We start from the raw sequence: 22699 nt of genomic DNA on the forward strand, positions 1-22699 counted from the left end.
TTATTTTAATCTACAAGTGACTTGCATTTTCATTTCTTATTTGTATGTGGAAATATAGTTCCCGGACCAGGAGCCATTCCACCACCACCAATTACCTCAAATCTTCTGTCAAATGCTGCAGATTTCAACAGCCTTGGTGTCAGGTATGTTTTAATGTAAATTGTGTTGTTCAATTGAGTATTGCTTGCATGGTAGCTTATTCTTATGTATTAGAGGATACAGTGAGTCCTCTTCTTAGGAGCATTTGAGTTGTTATTGTTTAATTGTTAAGAACTTTCAGAGATAAGACATTCAAAAATTGAATCGTGGCTGAAATTTAAAATTTGGCATCTTTGAGGTGGGCCGACGCAACACAGTGCGGCGTAGAGGAATTTAATTTTGAGCGTAGTTTGAACCAAGTATGCATTAATTAAACCGTTGAGAAGTCTGGAACTGTTCAGCACTTTGCGTATTTTTCCTTCCTGCTGGTGGTGAAATTTTATCAGCTCCAGTCGTGTCGCATGTGCAGCAAGATCAGTTTGTCACCATTGTGAGTTAATGCAAAATTGCATTGCAGTGTTTCAGGATAACTGCACTTTTCATTGCCTTGCTTTGGTTTTTCAACTTACGAAAAAGCTCTCGGAATGCATCTTGTTCGTATGGCAAGGACTTACTGTATTAGAAAATCAATGCAACATATAAAATTTGAATAACCAAATTTTCTGTTAATACATTATGCTGAAGGTTTGAAAAAATCTAAATTTAATATGATTTTTATATACATATTTTCTATTTGTATAGATGAATACAATATCTGAAAGAAAAAAACCTCTAAATTGAAAACTGGGAGAATCCATTACCATGTACATAACATACTCAATACTGAAAAGCTATCATTTTGATTTTGACAATTATAGAGTTGCCATTAAGAGCAATATTTTGGTGAATACTTAATTTGTAAGGAAGCATTTCTTTTTTTATGTTGGTAGGTGGTATTTTTGTGGCATTGGGCATTAGAAGTTTGCTTTTCTTGCATTACAAACATATGATTCATTATTTGGGATGAAAATCATGTGATTAAGTTTGCGAACTTGAGGAATCATAGTGTGAGTCAAAATTGCACCTTAGATCTCCCTCTCCTACCATACTCATTCATTTTAACATAGGACTCGCAGAGTTCCTACTCAACCTTGAAAACCTTAAAAGTAGAGATGTGCGAATAGTATCCGCGAATACTCGAATACCTCGAATATTGGAAAGTATTCGATATTCGAGGTTTCGAATAGTTATGCGAAAAGTACCGCCTCGAATACCTCGAATACTTTGAATTTCGCGTCATACACTGTCGCACGCACGTCGTTGGTAGTTGACTCGGAAAAATGTAGAGAACTGTAGTCATTTAGTGCTCGCAGCGCCGTTTTACGCAAGTTGACGAATTACATCAAATTCGTGGATTTTAGCGGTGAAAAGAGTTCGACGAGGGGAACCGAAAATGGTCAAGTGAAAAAATCCGAAAATCCCCGATTCCCCCCACCAGGAGAACCTCAGTGCCGTGGGATAGCAACCTTAGGGCATTTCCCACGATCCGCTATCCCCCTCCATTCAGCACTCGCCTCACCCACTCTGACGCTTTCCTCTTCTCCGAAATCAAACAAAAGGTCCCAGCTTGCGCAGGGATCGCATTACGAAGACCCCTGCTTCGAAACAAATATCGAGTTACGAGAACAATAAAAACGTGTTTCACGCCCTCCCCCCTTTTCTTACCCACTGACCTTTTTCTGGCTACCTGCTTCGAAGTTCCACATTTATGGAGGTCGACTGCTGTGTGAGTACCTTGGGATACTTATATTAGCGCATTTCCCAAGATCCGGTATCCCTCTCCATTCAGCACTAGCCCCCCCCCCTTCTGAGGCTTTCCTCTTCTTCGAAATAAAAAAAAAGGTCACAGCTCGCGCAGGGATCATATTACGAAGACCTTAGCTTCGAAAAAATACGCGAGAACAATAGAAACGTGTTTCGGGCCCTCCCTTTTCTCCCCCACTGACCTTTTTTTTCCTACCAGCTTCGAGGTTCCCCATTTCTGTGGAGGTCAACCGCTGCATGAGTCATCTATTAGCACAAAAGGTCTCTAACAATGACTTTCGCCAGTTGATACTACACCTTTATTGGATTGAAATATTAGTAATGTTCGCGTAATTTCAAAAAGAATAAGACCAAACACGACGTATTTCTGAGTTTATTTAAGCATTTTACGCAAAGAAATAAATGTCAAAATAGGACGGAGACTTAGCATTCTGGCGAAACTCGATATGAGCAGCAGAGCTTCTCGGAAGTTGATGCGGTATTTTTTTCCGAAAGCATATATCAAGTTACAATTAATGAGTGGTGCTATAAATCTTTATTGTTACAGTCCCAGACAAAGGGATATTTTCTCAAAATATTTGGTTTCTCCCTGATAGCAATTCCAATTCATCTTCTTATCTCGTGAGAACTCCCAAAGATGGACTGAAAATAACTGAAGAAAATCCGGTGGAATAGAGCTTGTATTTTGCAAAATGCCTCAGATTGTCAGCTAGCACTTGGCAGCAGAAGTGGGGGTAAAGCGATGTTAGTTGAATTAATGATATGCCCAATTGTTTCCATAAAATTAAAATATTCATTAATCAGCTAAATTCCTGTTCGAATCATTTAAAGGAAATCAAAATTACTCCCCAAAATCTTGTGTTGCCTGCTGCATAGGCAACAGAGTCAAACATTCCAGCATTCATCATTTAGTATTCGAGGTATTCGAAATTCGAGGTATTCGAATATTCGAGCAATGATTTAATATTCGAATTCGATATTCGAATTCGAGAAATCTGGTATTCGACCCATCTCTACTTAAAAGCATGAGTAAGCCGTGAATTTCGTCCTAAAGCCTTAAAAATCTCTCAATCTTGATTTTACACTTGAAACTGAAAATCCAGCTAACTATCGACTGATGATGCCTACCCACCCTCGAAAAAGAATAAGAACAAATGTACTGTATAGGAAAATAGAGAAACATATGAACGTAAACTACGTACTCACAAAGCAGCGGGAAGGATGTAAATTAAAGAGCAATATAAAGAATGGCTATTAATAGTCAGTGTAATAATGAAACTGGTATAGACACAGCAAAGAAATCTATGCGTATGCTACATCCATCATAAAAATGCAATTCACACAGTACCTCAATCATAGTTAGGGAAACATCCACATATGCAACATAATTCAAATTTATAGGGTTAATAACAAACTTTAACATTTTCTGTCGTCAATTATGGACCCTGGAAACAAGAATACAACTGAGAAATGGGTATGATATATAAATAGGAACATATATTATGTATTATACTTTAATGGAATACCAACACTGAGACATTTCTCTGGTATTTTAATTGGACCCACACCGATCTTGAAAATGTTAACCTAATGTCTGAAGTATAGTTGACCAAACACCAAAAATTACATCCCAACTCATGCATAGAAAGAATATCACTTAGCAGAAAAGGAGGAGGTAGGGGAGATAGGATTATACTCATTTCTCATCTGATTGTAAGTACATTGACAGAGGTTGCATGTGGAAGTTAGACAGTGACATTTTTTTCAAGAATGTTTCTGAAATTAAAGTTGTTACAACTTCGAGTCCATTGAAATCCAGACAGACAGTGTCGCGATTGCTTACAAAAGGGAATATACGCTATGCAATCTTAGTACGTCTCGCCATATTGGGCAAACTGGAACAATGCCTTAACATTTCTAAATTAGAACTGCTCGGTGTCAGACTTCAGAAATAATGACGGTACTCAATAATAATGTAAAAAATGGCAATTGCAGAAAATGTAAATCCCAGGAAGAAACAATTGGTTATAATACTGGAAGATGTACATCACTGGTGGGAAAAATTACAATGAATGCCACAACAATCCAGCAAAATAGTACACCAAGCAATAGCGAAAAAGTACAACCAAATATAATGTACTAAACCATACTAAAGACATACCCCTATCAATTCCCTCCGATCAAAACACAACTTAACCCTCGCAGCAGAAGAATTTTGTAGCAAAAGCATGGGTACAGTATACTTTAGTTACATTGGTATCACACCATGCAGTGTTAAGGAAAACCTTATCTGCCTTAATTAAAGTATAAAAATCCATTCAATAATTCGAAAGCAAATTTTATTAAACACATGTAATATGCATTGTCAGAATTTTTTTTTACTGCAGCAGTAACAAAACAGAATATGACTTATCTCCTACCCATGATGTTTGATTATTATTATTTAATGTTTATCTCAGAACATTTTTATTCTGAGAGAAACATATTTATTAATACTTATAGGATAATATTAACATAATTAATGACACATTATATTTATGTACGCATTTAATAGCCTGTAGCTACTTATGAATATGTGTCTCGTCACATTTAGAAAAGAAAAGATTGCATGTTGCACAAGTGCATGAGTGACAATATATAATATCAGCTTGCTGTAAAGCCTAAAGTTCAGTAGCCAGTATTTATTTTCAACAAATGAAATAAAAATTGTGTATACTTGATAATGAAATAAAAATTGGGTATAATAATCATGGCACAGAAGTCAAAGTTAAAATTGCACAGAAAATGATCATGTATGGATTATCCATTTATGTTATTATTTTGATTATTATTGACTTCCCCTTTGTTGGAATGGCTAATTGAAGCCCAAATACTCTTGAAATACCCCTTGGCAGTGCATGATGTATACACCTGTTTGATAAACTGGGATTCAATCTAATAATGCTTCCTCTAGTAATTCTGGCCCTGGGAGTCTTCCTGTGGCAATGAGCAGTGGCAGCGTGGGAGTGATGAAATCACAGGGCCTCAAAAAGGAACCTCCACCCCCGCCTCCTCCCCGTCCCATTCGTGGCCACACACGAAGCTCTTCATTGGATCTCAATCATCTGGGTGAGACACTGTTTTCCTACCTCCACTCATCTGCTTTTTTAAACTTTTTGGCATAGTCAAATTTGTTATGTTTTGAAAAAGTGATTAGTTTTCATCCAGGTGTTATGTATCATTCTAGGGAATTCAGAAAGCCTTATTGCTCCTCCTGTTGTACCACCGAGAATTTCACCATGCATGGTAAGTTGGCTTTTATCCCGCATGGGCATTTGATTAGAATGCACACTAAATGTATCTTCCGTATTCAATGTTTATTTTAATCCATGGTTTGAGACTTTTAACTCATATGCTGGTTTATCCTGTGATGGGTCTTTTATACTAAGTGTGTCACTTTTTATGAAACCACTTATCATGGAAGGGGCAATTGTTATTTCTTAAATGTAGCTTCCTACAAGATTTCACCTTGTAATTGTTAAAAGGCAACAGTTTCTCCTGCATTCCATCTGAAGTCTTCTTGTTGCGGTGCTCTTTGAGAAGTGGAATACAGAATCAATGCCCTCAATGTTGTGTGTATCCTTTTCTGGTTTTCTCCACAAAGTACTCAACCTGAAGGCAGCTAGTGGAATGCAGGAGAAACAGTTGCCTTTTACACAGCTATGCAGTGAAACCCATGAAAATGTAGCTTACAATGTCAATGAATTGCGAAAGGCTTGGTGCCGATTTCATCTGAGATTCTGCAACAGGTTATTGGCTCTATTTCCACTGATGTTTTGGAAAATGAGTTACTTTCCATTTTCAAGCCATATTCATCTCACAGTGTCAGATTTCACTAGATTTCAAGCCAGTAGCTTAGTGCAGAACCCAAGAAGAATTCCTCAATATTACTCAGCAGGACAAACTTTAATCGTATGTCACCCAAGGTGTGGATTGGAAGGTGACTAACAAGGAGAGGTCGCCAAAGTGATGTTCAGGATCTGGATGCGGATGTTATTTCCTTAAACTATATAGGTAAGGTAGAAAAAGTGTCACGGTTTTCTTCCATATAGGCCCGGGTTCGAGAGATATGCGCATGTAAATATTTCGCGCAGCATCACGTCCCTTGAGTAAGCTCTTCCTCTAAACTACGGCCGTGGCGGTGCGGTCTAGGGCGTTTGTCCTGTGAGCTCTAGTATGTAAGTAAGTTGGTGTCCCGGATTCGAGTCCCAGCGCCGGCAATATTTTTTCTCTCTTCCAATTTTTGAAATCACTGTTACATTTTACCCTAATTTGTTTTAATTAGTTACTTCGCGATTATTTAAATTTAATATCAATTTATGGATTTTAAACGAAACTCCGAATTGTGCCTTACCACGCGAATTGGAGGACGTATATAAATACTTACGCGTGAATTTCCGTGTAATGTGCTCATCATGTGCACCGATGCACACCTCTGCCTCGCATCAATTAACCGATTGTACATCCATTCGTGAATCGTACCCCGGTTTTTGACGCGTGTGCCTCCACTTTCAATGCCTTTTTTACATTCCTGAAGCACCAGTATTTTCCAGCTTAAACGTTTTTTATTCAAAATTTCATTTCCACCAGGCATTCCCTCCATTAGATTTCTAACCGCCCACGCACTTTCTTCCCAACGAATCTCGATCTTTACAACAAAATGTCCTTCCACTCACCATACGTCCCTTATGACCTGCCTTCTAGCGTCCTTCAAAGACATTCCGTCCCAACAAACCTGCGTCCACAACTGACCCTCGATAATCCCTGAATGAGGAGCCGAGGCCCAATTGTTTGAAAGCGGGTGCGAAAGGTATACAAAGAAGGCCTCGAAAACGGCTTGGGTAGGCTGCTGGAAAGCAGGATCATTGTGCTGGATGGGTGGAAGAGGAAACTAGCTAGGGTCAGTAACTGAATGTGAGGACAGGCAATGGTGTTTATTTGTTGATAAGAAAGACTTGAGATTACGAATATACGAAGAGGCTATGGGAGCAATGGCTAGGGCGAGGATGATTAAATTCCCCGGAAATTCACGCATAAGTATTTATATACGTCCTCTTATTCGCGTGGTAAGGCACAATTCGGAGTTTCGTTTAAAATCCATAAATTGATATTAAATTTAAAAAATCGCGAAGTAACTAATTAAAACGAATTGGGGTAAAATGTAACAGTGATTTCAAAAATTGGAAGAGAGGAAAAATATTGCCAGCGCTGGGTCTCGAACTCGGGACACCATCTTACTCACATACTAAAGCTCACAGGACTAACGCCCTAGACCACACCGCCACGGCCGTAGTTTAGAGGGAGCGCTTACTCAAGGGACCTAATGCTGCGCGAAATATTTACATGCGCATATCTCTCGAACCCGGGCCTATGTGGAAGAAAGCCGTGACACTTTTTCTACCTTACCTATATAATTTAAGAAAATAACATCCGCATCCAGATCCTGAACATCAATTTGGCGACCTCTCCTTGTAAGTTTGATTTGATCAGGGGTGGATTCAGCATCAGATTTGGAGGGGGGTTCATGGCCTGGGTGTGGGGAGTATGGAATACCTCTGGGGACAGAGGACCGTTCTCCCATGTAAAATTTTTTAAAATGCTCTCAGATTATACAGCTCAAACTTCTCTTATGCTTGGGACTTGTAGCCATGCATTTGAGCATGCATTCCCTTTACTCCTTTACAAGGATACAAAAACTATCGAAGTAATAAAATTAAAATATTTTGATAAAATTTGGGGTGATCATGACTACTGTGATTCCCCCCAAAATCCGCTCCTGAATTTCATGTAGTTTTTCCCTTTATTGCTCCCCGTATTTGACCATTTGAGTGTTCTACCCCTTATAGTGTGTTTCCTCTTTTGGATCACTGATTTGATGTTGGCCCCTTTGCCTTGTGTCCCCTTTTCCAGCCTGGTTTTGCAGATTTCACCCACTTTGGTGGCGAGGATGATGGGGCGGAGGAGGGTGAGGGAGAGGCGGGGGAGGATGAGGAAGAGGACGAGGGTGAGGAGGTGGTTGGTGAGGAGGGGGAGGGGGAAGCAGAGGGGGGAGTGGAGGAGGGGAGCGATGGAGGGGGTGGAGAGGATGGTGGAGGGGAGGGGGAGGAGGAGGCGGAGGGAGGGGTGGGGGTGGCTGTGGACGGGGCCACGCAGCAGCCAGACGGAGGACCCTCGCCCACCCACCATGTGCACACCACCCATGGTGCCTTTCAAGTTTATAGGAAGCCAATCAGTAAGTGGACATGACTCTCTATGTAACCACTAGCTCTTGAGATGAACTAGTCATTCCTGGGGGGGATGAGGTTAGCACTGATTGTTTCGATTGGTTTTTATTCTCAGATATTGATTGTGATTGGTTACAATGCGATTTGAATTGGCAGTGTTAGAATTTTTTTACTGCAACGACTCACTGAGATAGCTCATGATAAATGCGATGGTGGATAGCTCATCTCGTTGTGAGAATGAAAATTTTAATCACAAAAATTCTGATCACATTGCTTACTGAACAGAATTAACTGTTTGGAATGAAAACCAATTGGAATGATTCCAATAAAGAACCAGCATTTTTGTTTAATTCTTTAAGCATTTTCTGGGGTATTCTGGAATTGAATAGGTTGTCATATTTTTTTTCTAGGCTTTTTTCTAACAGTGTCGAAAACTATGATTTAAGGCAGCTCAACAAAAATTCTATAAGTTTTCACAATTTGTAAGGCTCCTTGATTTTTGCAAATACTTAGTTATCAGATTCCATTATTGCTTGCAGTTCTAACATGGGAACTTAAGGTTTGAAACCCTTTTTAATTTAGTGAAAATTGAAAACATGGACAAATTACAAAAATATTTTAGAATGTGCTGTTTGTAATTGTTTTGAAATATGCTGTTCAATGTTTTGACACCTTTATGAGTAAGACTACTAAATCACTTAGAAAATCCTCTCAAATGGTAGTCAAAATTGTGATTTTATGAATGTGTGTTAACCATAATTTTTCCAAAAGGTTTTTACCTTAGTTTCCTCTGCTAAAGTTCTGAAATATGTAGAAGTGTGCAGTTTAGGATTTTTCATTTCAGTTGTGATTACACTCTTAGATTTTTAGTGAAACTTTTATATGATAATATGATTGCAGTATTACATAAATCATGTGCACAAAACAGTCATGAGTAGGCCCAATTTACATTAGTTAAGACTTAAAAATCATATTATCAATTACAAATTTTGTTCAATTTGGTGGATTGAGTTGTTACAATTTTTGTGTGTAAAGAGTAACTTTTATGTTGGATTCTTGTAGTGAAATTATACACCCATGCCTCTCTTAGCACAAGGGATGCGGTCCTTGGGGTCTTTGCGCTAATCGAATTTGGGTTATTTGAGACCATTTTAACATTGAGAAGATGGGGATGTTTTCCCGGTAGCATAGGTGTTGGGTATTAAATTTACTATAAACCATGTATATTCCTAATAGCAGCCTTAGAAAACCTTATTTATGTAAACATTATGGTTGAAAATATCTTTCAAGATAGTAAGACTTTTTTTCTCATTAAAAAAAAATTCGTACCTGCTTTTAAAATTCCCTCCGCAATAAAATATTCAATTGATCAACAACCCAAATAAAATATGCCCAATCCAATTCTCCTTTCTCAAAAAAAATATTAATCAGAAGAACAAAAAAGCAAAATGTACTTTCAGCTAATTGTTATTGAATTTGTCAACTGTTGCTGCTACATGCTAATTTTCTGGAATGTAGTCAATGTCATGTGACCTATGGGTGCTTGGGATGCTAGAAAGGCCATTATGGATCATAAACTAAAGGAAGTTCAGATTACACTAGAGGCAGGCATTGTGAAATAAATAATAACTGCATTCCCTCAGTTAAATTTGACTTCTACTAAAGTTTGGTTAAAAAAATTAACTTGGGTTAAGTTAGAATTTTGGTTATCTGCACTCCTCTAGGAATATGTAATTATATCTTCTAATAAGAGATGGGTCAAATAGCTTTTTTCTTAAATTGGAATATAAAATACATATTCGTACTTAATTTTTTTACGAATAACTCACTGTAATAGTGAATATTGCATAACAATATGCATTTTCCACCAATTTGAAATACAAATTAAAAGTAAAAAATGCTGAAAACTTTGCGAGTCAATGTACTTCAATACGGCTCCCAAATCCTGATGCAACTGTCACCCACTATTACATCAAACTTGCACGCATGAAGCCGGCAATGCTTTCGTTTTTTCTTATACATACATTCTTTTTAGTGTTGTTCTCGTGGAGTCACCAGGATTATACATATTCTAATGCTCAATGGTTATTTTCAATACTAATTTTTTGTAAAAATATTATTAAACAATTGAACCAGCCAAATGTGTAAAAATATATGTAAGACCCAACCATTGTCAATGGCTTTAAATTGAATCGCGGACAATCTATGCTGTGTATATAAAATTCGAATAATTGATAACTTTGTGTCCTTGAATATTGAATAGTATAAAAAGCTCATTATTCAAGGTATTCGGTGATTCGACTATTCGAATGTCCCGTCCCTAGTTCTAACGAAAGTTCACTATGAAATGAAGTTATTTCTTGCATAAACTGCCCATAGTTCCAATCAATAAATTCTGATAACCTGTTTGTGTGAGCAAAGTGGGTGTTCAGAGTTAGGTATTTGATACCTCATGGATTTACAGGTTCATGCATGATTAACATATGGAGTGATCATTATCACTATGCCTCAAAAATATATAAATGTAGGAGGAAAATGTGTATTTGGAATTCAATTAATGTATTTGTTAAATTATTCATGGGATGTGTTTTAAAATTCATACCATGGAAAATTTGTAATATGTATGCATTTTTAAGAAGGTAGCTGAATTTTAATCAGCTGTTATTGATTTAATGATTGTTTTAATATACCTTAGATCAGGGGTGGCCATTGTTTGGGCTCGAGGGCCACTTTATACGAGCAAAGGTTATCGGAGGGCCGCACCATTTACAATGATTGTATTCATCAGTTAACATTCATTATATTAAATTTCAGAAAAAAATTATAAATTGTATAATAAAAATTAAACAATAGTGGTGATTCTATTCAACTTATTTATTTGGTTAACTTTATATTAGCTATATTTCTAGCTGCTAGCACATTTAAGTATATAATCAATTTAATGAGACAAGTGTACCCTATCACATATTTTTTAAATTCTGTGTTGGGCCATCACAAACTCTGTGGCGGGCCGCTATTTGCCCACCTCTGCCTTAGATGAACTTTAGGAAATAGTTTTGTGTTTCATTCTGGAATGTTGTTCAACAGAAGGAAATCCACGTGCAGCTTTGAGAAAATTTTTTGGTGATGAATAGTTAAAAAATCTGAATGCCTTCGAAATTATTTATATTGTCTTAAATTCTTTTTAAATTAATAGTATAGATAATATATTTTTTAAATTAACTGCAGTTTCTTTATGATGATGACTAGTATTAATTAATTGATTGATTGCTTCATCAAGTCAATTGCAGCTAATGCTTTTTCATGCAGTGAATAGAGAATGTTATTATTGAATTATCATGTATAATTCAGTTATGTGCTTCTTTTTACAGAGGTCTCTCGTTCTGGGAAAAATGTGGAAGCAAGCACTGGGTGGTCTGAGGCCCAGCGACAAAGGCATCGTTCTGATCCTTCTGAGATGTTGACTAGCAGGTAAAGTAGTTTTATTTTGCAGTTGCAGTGTGGTAGAGAATTGAGGAAGTGGCATTATTTATACTCTCTGCTCTTTTAGAAATACCAATTTGTGAAGTACATCGCAGATAAAAATAAAATGCTAAAATGGTGAAATTTACAGTTTACGCTCTTGAAGGGACTACCTGAAAGTATTGTGTTTTAGAGAAGAGAGTAGATTGGAGGAACATTGTGTTAGCGTAGACCTAAAAAAAGTGGTGTAAAATTGGGGATACATTAATTAGAGAAGTGCTACATAAAGGTTGCACTACTCCTCAAGTGTATAGTAGTGATGGTTGATGGTACCTCTTATTTATCACAATGAACCTAAATTTAACATACTCAGTTATACAGGATTAGTATGGTAAAGGTATATAGTAGGGATGTATAGATCCAGCTTACTTAGAGAAATTACTTTTAAATGTCTGTAATTTCAAATGAAATATTTCAATCGCAACCAAATTGTCATCTTTTAGATTTGTTCTCTAATCTGTTAACACAGTGCTATAGTAGGAAAGAAATATTTCAGAGTCCTCATTTGCTGAGGGAGACCAAATTGCTTAAAGGCACTCTGATACAAACGATGTCTCAGACAAAATGAGCTCCTGCATGGCTTTAATTATGTCCACTGAACTTTTCTGAACTGGCGATTTTGCTTTTTTAGTATTTTCTGCAATTCTCCCAACCCCAAAATCAACTTCTCTGTCTCCATTGACTCGAGGCCATAAATGTTTTGTCTTCAAGTCAGGGTTCGCATCTGCAGTGGATACTTCTTGGGGATCACAACTGAGATCTTTTCAAGTACCTATTTTTCTGCTACCATGAGATTACCGAGTTTGGTTGATGCATTGGTATTGACTTTACAGCAGCTGCTTTAGAGATTGTCATGTTTTGCAAACGTAATAAGTGGTTTTATAAAAAAAAAAGTACAGTGGAACCTCGATCTGTCGTTTTTCAGGGGGATGGATGAAAAAAACGATGAATGCGGGAAAGCGATCGATGCGGGAATGTTTGTCCTGCTTGCCTATATCCCAGGAAACGCTGGATTTTTGCGAATTATGATATTCATTAATCGATTCAAACAAGATTTTAGCTGATTACGGGAATATTATTACTTTATCGAAACACTTAGGTCATATTGTTGATTCGAATTATCTCTCTTTCAAATATCCTAAAGGAACAAGCCGCCTTGCTAAAAAATGTTTGCACTCCACTCGGAATTTTCACTACGATTATGCATTTCTATCTGATGTAAAAATTCTTATCCATCAAATGCCATTTCAAGTACACGTATTTACGAGAGAAATGTGCGTGTTATGCCTCAAACAACTGATTTCGCCATCGCAGTGATTAGTTATGAGATGGATCAAGAAGGCCAAAAATAGTTTATTATTTGAAACGTTCCTTTCTAGCAATTAAATTTTTAATATGATTGAGGCAATGTGGCATTAATTGTCAGCGGCACGCCCACCTGATCCTCGGCTTCATCCCACTTCTTGTTTTCACCAGGGATCTCGCTCTACCCCCACCCCTGCCGTCATGTGCTACCGGACATACCGAGGCGTTCTGCAATATTCACGTATTTCTAGCCCGGATTCTTTTCTTCATCATCAATTATTTCCAGTCCATCTTTTAAAGTTCTCACTTGTGTCTTCGGAAGGGCCATGGTCCGAAGACGAATAAGAATTAGACTAATAAAAATGAAACCGGACTCTATTGAACCCACACGGAAAACACTCGCTAGTTTTAAGTCAACCCACCCCGGAAAGTACGGAACCACTCGTACAAGGTGAAGTTCAGCACTAATGCTATCGCATACGGCGTAAGCAGAGCTTACTGCAGAGGGTGAAGCATGACCATATGACTGCGCAATGAAATTTTTTATCCTATAGAGAAGGCAACTTACCCACTCATTTCTAACAATAAGTAGCGTAGCTCTAGATGAGCAGATGAATTCAGATTGCTAGTAGAGAGAAACAAAATATCCTGAGAAGACATCGCTTCGTTAGCAACTCAGACAAGTGAGACTTGTAGCATAACTCGTAAATTGTAACCAGACGCCCTGTTTTCGAAAAAAAATCGCATCAACTGCCGTGAAGCTCACTATCAGCTGCGAGGATATCATTATTCGCCAGAAATCACCATCGTATTATTCCAACTATTTCCTTGCTTAAAATGCTTAAATAACGATAGAAATATGTCGTGTTTGGTATCAATCTTTACTGAATTACGTGCACATCACTAATATCTCAATATAATAAAAGTATAATACCAATTGCCGAAATTCATTTTTGGATACCTTTTGGGCTAATTGGTGATTCATGCAGCAGTTGACCTTCACCTTTGAAGCAAGTCGGCTAAAAAAAAGTCAGCGGTCGAGAAAGGGGGAGGCGTGTAAAAGGTTTCTTCTGTTCTCGAGTAACTTGATATTTTCTTTTGAAGCTATAGCTTATAAGGTCGTCGTAATATGATCCCTGCTCGAGCTGGGACTTTTTTTTATTTCGGAGAAGAGGAAAGCTTCAACCGGGGGGAGGCGAGTGCTGAATTGAGGGGGATACCGGATCTTGGGAAATGCGCTAATGTAACTATCCCACGGCACTCAGCTTCTTCCTATCGTATTTCAATCTCCTGGGGAAGATTCAAACTATGTGTCTGTCGTTATTAGCCATAAATAACACTTTGTAAACACTTCGTCTCCTTTTTATCAAACGATGAATGCGGGAAAATTATTCGACGGGACCGTGATCTTCAAACGATCAATGCGGGAAAACGATACTTCGGGGAACGATAGATGCGGGAAAAAATTACATTGTCTTTATGGAACTTAATTTGGGACCAGGAGCGGCGAACGATGAATGCGGGAAAACGATCAATGCGGGAACGATAAATCGGGGTTCCACTGTACTCTTATTAATATTCTCGAGGCTCATTTTTAACTTCCTCGACATGGTGAAGTTCTCTCCTTAGTATAAATGCAGGACTGAGCCCCAAGAGACTCTTCTTTCTTCTCTGTATGGAGCATTTATGTTGGACATTTGTTAAGAAATGTCAGATAATCACACACTCTCAACACCAACCTTTTTCAATCCTTCCTAGTGGGGATCCCACATTATCTCGGACTCCGAGGGTAGTTGGGCTTCCTCCTTTCGTGGTTTACAACCCTACCGGCGGCATTGGTTCACTGTCAACTAATGCTTTGTTTATATGAATTAGCTACATGGATAATTGTCGCTTGTACATAAATTGCAGACTTCCAATTGAATTCCTTGTTTAATTCTGAGAATTTTCAAATTATGAATGAAGTTCTACCGTCAGTATTAACGGATTTAATGTAACAGAATAAATCATGAATTTTTTTTACTGCATGGGCCACTTTCCGATGCGACGAATTTCCACGGGCCGCAGTTCACGGCACATTATCATGAAATCCAGGGAGTTGTCTCGTTGGAAAGTGGCCTGAATTTCATGGCACCGTGCCGGAAACGGCAGCCGGCGAAAAGTCGTTTCGGCTGAAAGCTTCCTCAATGTAGCACCGTTCATATTTCACGGCATAGATGGTGCACCGCCACTTTTTGCCGATTTCAGACGAGCCGGCTTTGCTCCGGCCGTTGACAATGGCACTGTGCCATGCTTTCAAATAACCATTGGTCTCAATGGATGTCTTCAAATGAGTCGAATCGCACAGTTGATGCCACGGCGTTGTCGATGGTCACCAAGGCGTCCATTTCAAACCGGCCTGGCAGTGCGCCGTCTTTGGCGTGAAATACACCCAGTTCTTCCTTGAGGCTACTTTCAGATGCGACGACTTTTCGCCGGCCGCCGTTCACGGAACGGCACCATGAAATTCAGGCCGCTTTATAACGAGACATCTCTCTGGATATCACAGCGGCTGGCGAAAAGTCATTGCATCTGAAAGCGGCCTTTCATGTCATCTTTCGACAAGAAAGGTATTTTTCAAAATCTCACTTGCGCGTATTTTTTGGTATGAATTTATTTACGTTCATTATGAATATGTCAGATCAGTTACTCGTTTTCTTTTGTTATTAATGCTTCATATTCTCTGGGAATATTTTTAATGCAATGAATTAGAGTCGCTTAAAATTTAATACTAAAGGTGAAAACATTACTCCGTGATTTCTCGCTGATAAGTCATTTACAATCATCAATTTCTATTGCGCAGTACCGTTATTCTAGCACATGTTGTTGAAAATCAGCTAAGAAAGTTATCAAAATCTCGGGTTTATCTGATCTATGTAGCTTAAATATACGCCTTGAAAAACAATTTCGTGGGAGAAGCATGAGTAGAAGAAAAAAATAAGAAAATCGCGTCTGAGTTGGTGAAAATCGCCCTTGAATTGGAGAAAATCGCAGTTAGCACGAAATTCGCATAATCGGGGGAAAACCCCGGAATTCGCATAAAAATTCATGTTATCGCATTTGCGACAATTGCCTGTCCCTAGTTATGGGTGATGCTGCGACTGTTAAAATTACTGGTGATAACTACAATCATTACTGAATTCAAAGTTCGAAAATGTGATTTTTAGTTGCTATCAGAAGGGCAAAGATATCAGTAGGTAGTAGTCTGTGGTGTAATTTTTGTTACATAGTTAGCTTTCTTTGGTAATAATGATTAATAATTATGCTGAGTGATTTCTCATTTAAAAGAGCTGTCACTGCATCAAACTTCCACTGTACATTATATCTGTGACAACCACTCTTTTCACCCACCCGCATGGCAAAGGATGTAAAATATCTCGAGCTTTATCCTGTTGTGAAGTTCATTAAGACCACTCAGGCTCCGTTTCATGTTGTTCCTTGTATATTCTGCTTGGGCCCCATCTTGGTGCAAAATCTAGGCTTATCTATCCTAATTAATGGAACCAAGGCTCCCAGGAAAATATAGTGGTGCTTCCCTTAGTGCAAGTATTATAATCGTGTGTGATATTTCCATTTGCCAGAATAATGATTCACTGGACCATTAGATACCATATTTTCTCATCTAAAATTTCATGTCATCTCACTGTCTAAAAGTGAATTTAGGAAGTGAACTTCAACATCATGGCTTAAAAATTTGTATTTCTGCAGCATGTGTGAAGGTGGATTTGTAGTTTAAATAGTTCTCGTGGGTGACTTTTTGGAATACTGCCTCTTCGAAGGCTCTTAGAATGTTTTTCTGATATTTCCATTTGTTTCTTAAATTAAGTTGGAGAGGTATTATAATAAACTGGTGATGATACCCTATTTTAATTTGGTGGGTGACTGTACTGGAAGTTTTCCATGGAAATATTTACATATTTTTAACTTTCTTTTGATAAGGCTATTCTGCTTGGGCCCCATCTTGGTGCAAAATCTAGGCTTATCTATCCTAATTAATGGAACCAAGGCTCCCTTTCCAATGCATGAAGAATGAAAGAAGAAATGAATTTGAATCTATGAGAGTTTAGGAGTACAATTTGGTTCCAGGTTGTAATATAACTCTTTTGGGTAATTACTAATTGTGACATACCTTGGTGAATTTAAAAAATCTTATAAATTAAGGATGAGTCAGTTATTAAATATTTTTGGTTCTCGGTACTGGTTCAGTTCTACCCCATCAGTTCTCGGTTTTCGATACACCCATGTCTCGTATAGCGCAAGGGATGCGTTCCTCGGGGTCTTTGCGCTATACGAATTTGCATTATACGAGAGCATTTTATCATTGGGAAGATAGGGATGCGTTCCTGGTAGCATAGGTCTTGGGCATTGAATTTCCTCTAAAACATCTATATTCCCATAAAAAGCCTTATAAAACATTATTTATATAAATGTTTATAGTTTAAAACATCTTTAAAGATAGTATGCACACATTCAAAGACTTTAATTCACGTTAAAAAAAATTCTTACGTGCTTTTGAAATTCCCTCATGTCGTGCGGGTGGGCTAACATCTGCTATCTCAGGGGATCGTAATGCGTTGCCGGCAGTTGACGATTTTTCAAACTAGTCTAAAAACAACTATTGTGTCACCCAGGCCCTTTTGTCGCTCATCGAAATGACAGGAAAATGCTACTTTGAATGCCATTTCATAGCTAGCGGAGTTTATGAATGATAAATCATTTTAATTTGAAGTCCTCCGAGTCATTAGCAGCTACGTGAAACAGTCTTTAAATGCCTTGAAACCTGATCCAGGTTTTCCTTCCCTGAAAATGAATGAACGAGATTGCATTCTTTTCCAAAATAATATCGTCTCGTCAACACTAAAAACTGGCTGAGGAGGAAAGGAGCCACTTTCAATCACAGCTTGGAGTTCATCAGAAAATGCTGCGGTGACTGCGCTATCAACACTTGCATATTCACCTGATATCGCCGCACTGAAAATACCTGCTTGCCGTTTAAATTCTGGAACCAACCGGAGCTTTCACTAAATGTCTCGGAGTCATTACCACTCTCGTCTTTTTGTACTGATTCTCTATGAACTTTCCGTATGTGTAGACCGCTTGGTTGAAGTTGGTGCGGCTGAGGTCACTGATGTTTTAACTTCTTCTTTATTCAGAATAAGGCATCGTGCGTTTAAACTTCCGCGCAATATCGCTTTGACGCTCTCCATTTTCAAAGCAATTGACCTCTTTCAATTCCTCTTCTAGGTTTATAGTTTTTCTTGATAAATTCTTGATTTTTCTACACGCATTCCTATTTTTTGCCATATTCTCTTGGTTTTTACTCTGTATGGCTCTATCTAAATCACCTTCCACTGCTGAACTGTATTCCTGAGACGCAGAAGGGGTACGACTGCGGGGAGGGAACGAAGCCATTGTGTTTGAGTCTCTATAGTGGACCCTTTTATGTGTTGATGCTATTCATGCGCAACTCGGCCACCGCTCCATTTCTCCCTGGTGAATACCGATGACCTTGAAGGCTTTAGCGTAGACAGCGTAGACCCTCTACCTGGAAGTCAATCGCCCGATAACCTATGACGGCAAAAATACGTCTCAAACCGTATTGCTGAAAAAAAATCATTTACACTAGCCCCACGCTTAATTCACGAGACAAGATAAATTACTTCGGTAGGCCGGCTATCTGGACCCAATGACGAGTAAAACTTTTGGCCATTGCCCAGCAATGGAGTTCCATTAATATATAAACAAAAAAGAAGCTTTGAGGCAAGCAATAATTTTAATATGCGTAAAATGATAGACATTTCGTGTGTACTTCGCGCAAGTTCACGTTTTATCACGAGAGCGTTTAAGATTTTTGATTAGGCTACACTGCGTTGCAATGTTTCCCCAAGGAACGTATTTGCGCTATATCGAAATTGCGCTAATCGAAATTGCGCTATACGAGACATGGGTGTACTCTGTTCTAAGGATGAACTCTTATTATCTGAATTAATGGCAAGTTTAAATGAATAACCACAAGAAATGAATGAAAATAATATCACTAAAGAAGTAAATTAGCGAGAAAGCTCTGTAAATAGAACTTAAGATCGTCTCCATAATTTTATCTAGTAAAAAAGTTTAAATAACATTTTGTTAAAGAATGGATGATCGACCAATATGTCACATAACATTAGGCAGCCACTGGTTCTTTCTCCAGGTTTTGATTTTTAACTATCCAACATTTTTACCCTTTTTCTAGTCTGGGTCTTATCTATGCTTTTTTTGGCAGAAATATTACTTGTAGTACTGCTCGGACGTTCACTGAAAACAGTAGTGGTCGATGTGGATTTTGAAGGGCCACGCTAAATGTGCTTGGAGAACAGTTTGCATACTGCCCAGATAGTTAGCATAGCATCACGATCGATAGTGAAACTCCCCCAACTTTTGACGACATCATCTGTTAATATGTTGTAACTTGTAATTCAGTCCAAAATATATTCTGTATTCTGCAATGTGGCTTAAATTGTTACTTTAATTACCTTATTATTTGCATGCTTCTCTGTCACAGTTCTTATAACCTCAACAATAAACTCAACACGCTGGTACAGCGAAACCATGGGTAAACTGAGCGGGCGTGAGCCAATGCAAAATTGTAATGCGGTGTTGCATCGTGCAGGATAACAACACTTTTTGATGCCTTGCGTAGGTTTATCAACTTACGAGCAAGCTTTCAGTACGCATCTTTCTCTTATGTCGAAGAATTACTACATATATATGTTCATGGTTCAATGGTGAGACCACTTTCAGACGAAACGATTTTCTGCCGGCTGCCATTCACAGCATGGCACACGGCATTGCAGAGAGTATTCTCGTCTGAAAGCCCCCTGAATTTCACGTGTATGGCAGTGGGCAAAAAGTTGTTTCGTCTAAAAGCAGGCTCAATGTAGCATTTACTGTATTTCATGCCGCAGACGGCACATCGCCAGGCCGGATTGAAATAGGTGCCGTGCCACCAACTCATTTGAAGACATCTATGTAGAACATTGGTAAGTTGAAAGAACGGCGTTGTACCGTGGACAGCGGCAGGCAAAAAGACAGCTCGTTTGAAAGCGGCCGGCCATGGAAATGTTACAATGTTGGTGAGAGCGACAAACTGATGAACCTTTAAATGCGCATGTTAGCAAGGTACTCTCGAAAGAAAAAAGTGGACGCCATGCAATCAGAAAGTAATGTATGCCTTTTTTTTTCACTTTTTGGCCTTGAATATGCTGCAGACCATTCCGGTTTTGGCTGCAAAATTCAAGTCCTTATCACCATTCCGCGTGGGTTCCAAAGTACCGACTTTATGTGATCGGCTCTCGAAACTGGTTCACTGGCCAAGAACCGGGTACCAAAACTGACTCATCTCTATTATAAAGAAATGTGGATTCTCTTAGAGCAGCCAGGAAGTTACAGAAAGATTCCTTATTTTTTGTGAAGAGATAGGGATTGTTTGTGTTCGTATAAGAGTGAAAACTCAGGCATAGCCCCCCAAGTAACCACAATTGTGTCCTATAAAAAGCCTTGATGTGTGATGAAGGAATCCTCCCAAAATAGTGTATGCCTTTATTTGTAAGTGTTGATGTTGATTTCTTGATAGTTATTTTGACATAACCTTTATTAATGAATTTTTATCCTATTTTTAGATTACCAGAGCTTCATAACCAGTCTGGAAGGACCACTGAGTGTCTCAATGAGTCTCTACTTAATGTTTACAGAGAAAGTAACAGTGCTCTCTCAAAATTGTGTGCGGAATTAAGTCATGAACTATCAGTTGCTCGTCATGTACGTCTAGCTCTTGAAATGAAAATGGAGGGTAACCAGGATCAGTTTTTGTCTTAGAATTGAAAATTTTGCTTGAACTTTCTGGATGTTTTCATTCTTTGCAAAGGCATAAACATGGCTTGAAATAGAGAGCTTTGGTGATTATCAGGTTTATTTACACTTTGAAAGTATAATGAATTACAACTGGAAATACAACCAGCACATTTTTATGAAAGGAAAAGTTTGAGCAGTGATGGAAGTGTAAAAAATCACTTGATTGTTTTTAAAATAATATTTTTAATAAGGTAATTGTTGACAATTATGCAGCACCTAAAGTGTCCGGAATTATAATGACAAAGTAAATGTGTTTCTTATATTGAGCTCAGATTTGGTATATTGTTTACAGAGATGGTTACCTTGATGACCAATGTTCGACTGTAGCTCATTCATTGTTCTTCTATTTTATATGCATACATATGCCTGTAAATTTAAAATATATTTTGATATTGTTATTGCATGAATTAAATGTGTACAAGTTTTCCTTCGTCATGTTTCTTATGTAATTAATCTCACTTCACATTTCAAAGAAATTCTTTCAATTAAATCATGGGCTGGTTTGCTGCTGTGCACAATGCATTTTACCATGGAGTTGTGTACATTGCTTTTGGAGGCTAATGTTAATATTTGGTTGAGTGCAGTTTGGTATCCTACCTGCAGTGGAGGTGGGGTATGAGTATAGTGATTTGAGTGTGAATATTGATGAGAGCACCAACAATATAATGACGGCACTTCTGTAATGTGGTACCTACCAGTTTGTTTTCTTGCATGTCCCCAAAGTTGTGGCACACAGAATTTAAATTGTAAATAATGTTAAAAACTTAAAGTGTTATTGTTTGTCTTTCATTATAATTATGTTTTAAAAGAATAATATTAAGGGAGAAGCACAGAAGGGCTTAGGACTTATCATTGGATAGAGGTTGTATAGTACCATCCTCTATTCTTCTCCTTACTTATGTCCCTGGCTGTGTGCATCATTGTAATTAACCAAATGTGCAGTGTCTGTTTACCATTATCCGACAAAATCTCTAATTCGAGACATGAGTATTAGTTCCTTTCCTGGTTTTTAAAATTTTATGTATTTTTAAAAATGTTGTATACACATGTCAGTATGTTGTACTATTGTTTGATTGACAAATATATTTTTAGTCAATATATGTATTTACACCCGAGTGTTACATTGAAAGCCCTCTTTCTGACATTAGTGCTTGTGCATTAAATAGTTGCCTTATTGATCCAAGAGAAATATCATGAAACTGAAGTGTCATTCGTTAATCTGTTTTTGCTATTGTGGTGATGCTTTGGTACAATAAAATCTTAATACATTTTGAATTTTAAGAAATTTATGTTTATCTTGTCTTTTTAATAATCCTACAGCCATGATAGTTGTGTTAAATACGTCTTAATTTCATTACTACGGTGGATCCTTTGAAATCTTTGTAGACCACAGGTAAATGGGGAACAGAAGTAAAATGCATTCTGTAGTGTAAAAAATTTTCTTACTTTCAAAAATTCATCCATATGGGTAACTTAGTGATGTTCATAAATTACTGAGTTGTAAAATTACTTGTAGCTTACACACTCCTTGTCTGATGGAATTCAATTTCATTTTTATTTCTTATGCTGCATGACATGTACGTATGAACTAATGCTTATCCTCCATGTATGGGCCACAAAGTTCTTTATTTTTGCAATAATATATGTGGTTCTTATATTCCTTGGGTACTTAATTCCCATCCACTATTCAATAACCTCTTTGCACTTCTTCACTCTGGAGAAGATTCCTGTTATGCATAATCTTTCCAGTTTTCTCAACTCAACCTGTTTCATATTTGCAACCACTTAATCTTTGCAACCGAGCTTCCTCTAGCAATTCCGAAAGGGAACAATGG

The 22699-nt window shown here is 37.9% G+C and overlaps 1 protein-coding gene and 1 long non-coding RNA gene across 2 annotated transcripts in view; both read left to right on the top strand.

The window, feature by feature from the left end:
• Positions 1–7941, top strand: part of LOC124171162 (ralBP1-associated Eps domain-containing protein 1) — a gene marked incomplete at its 3' end in the record, with an annotated part of 28643 nt that extends 20702 nt beyond the window's left edge. The window contains exons 7-10 of the mRNA XM_046550302.1: positions 59–143; positions 4796–4950; positions 5069–5127; positions 7792–7941. Of these exons, the coding sequence (XP_046406258.1) occupies positions 59–143; positions 4796–4950; positions 5069–5127; positions 7792–7941 (449 nt within the window). The remainder of the gene's footprint in view (positions 1–58; positions 144–4795; positions 4951–5068; positions 5128–7791) is intronic.
• A 69-nt stretch (positions 7942–8010) lies between these two features.
• Positions 8011–22149, top strand: LOC124171090. Its single transcript, XR_006867660.1, has 3 exons — positions 8011–8113; positions 11477–11576; positions 20633–22149. It is a non-coding gene; the product is annotated as an uncharacterized LOC124171090 (long non-coding RNA).
• Positions 22150–22699: the final 550 nt, after the last annotated feature.

Source organism: Ischnura elegans, chromosome X (assembly GCF_921293095.1).
Source record: "Ischnura elegans chromosome X, ioIscEleg1.1, whole genome shotgun sequence".
Classification (NCBI taxonomy): Eukaryota; Metazoa; Arthropoda; class Insecta; order Odonata; family Coenagrionidae; genus Ischnura; species Ischnura elegans.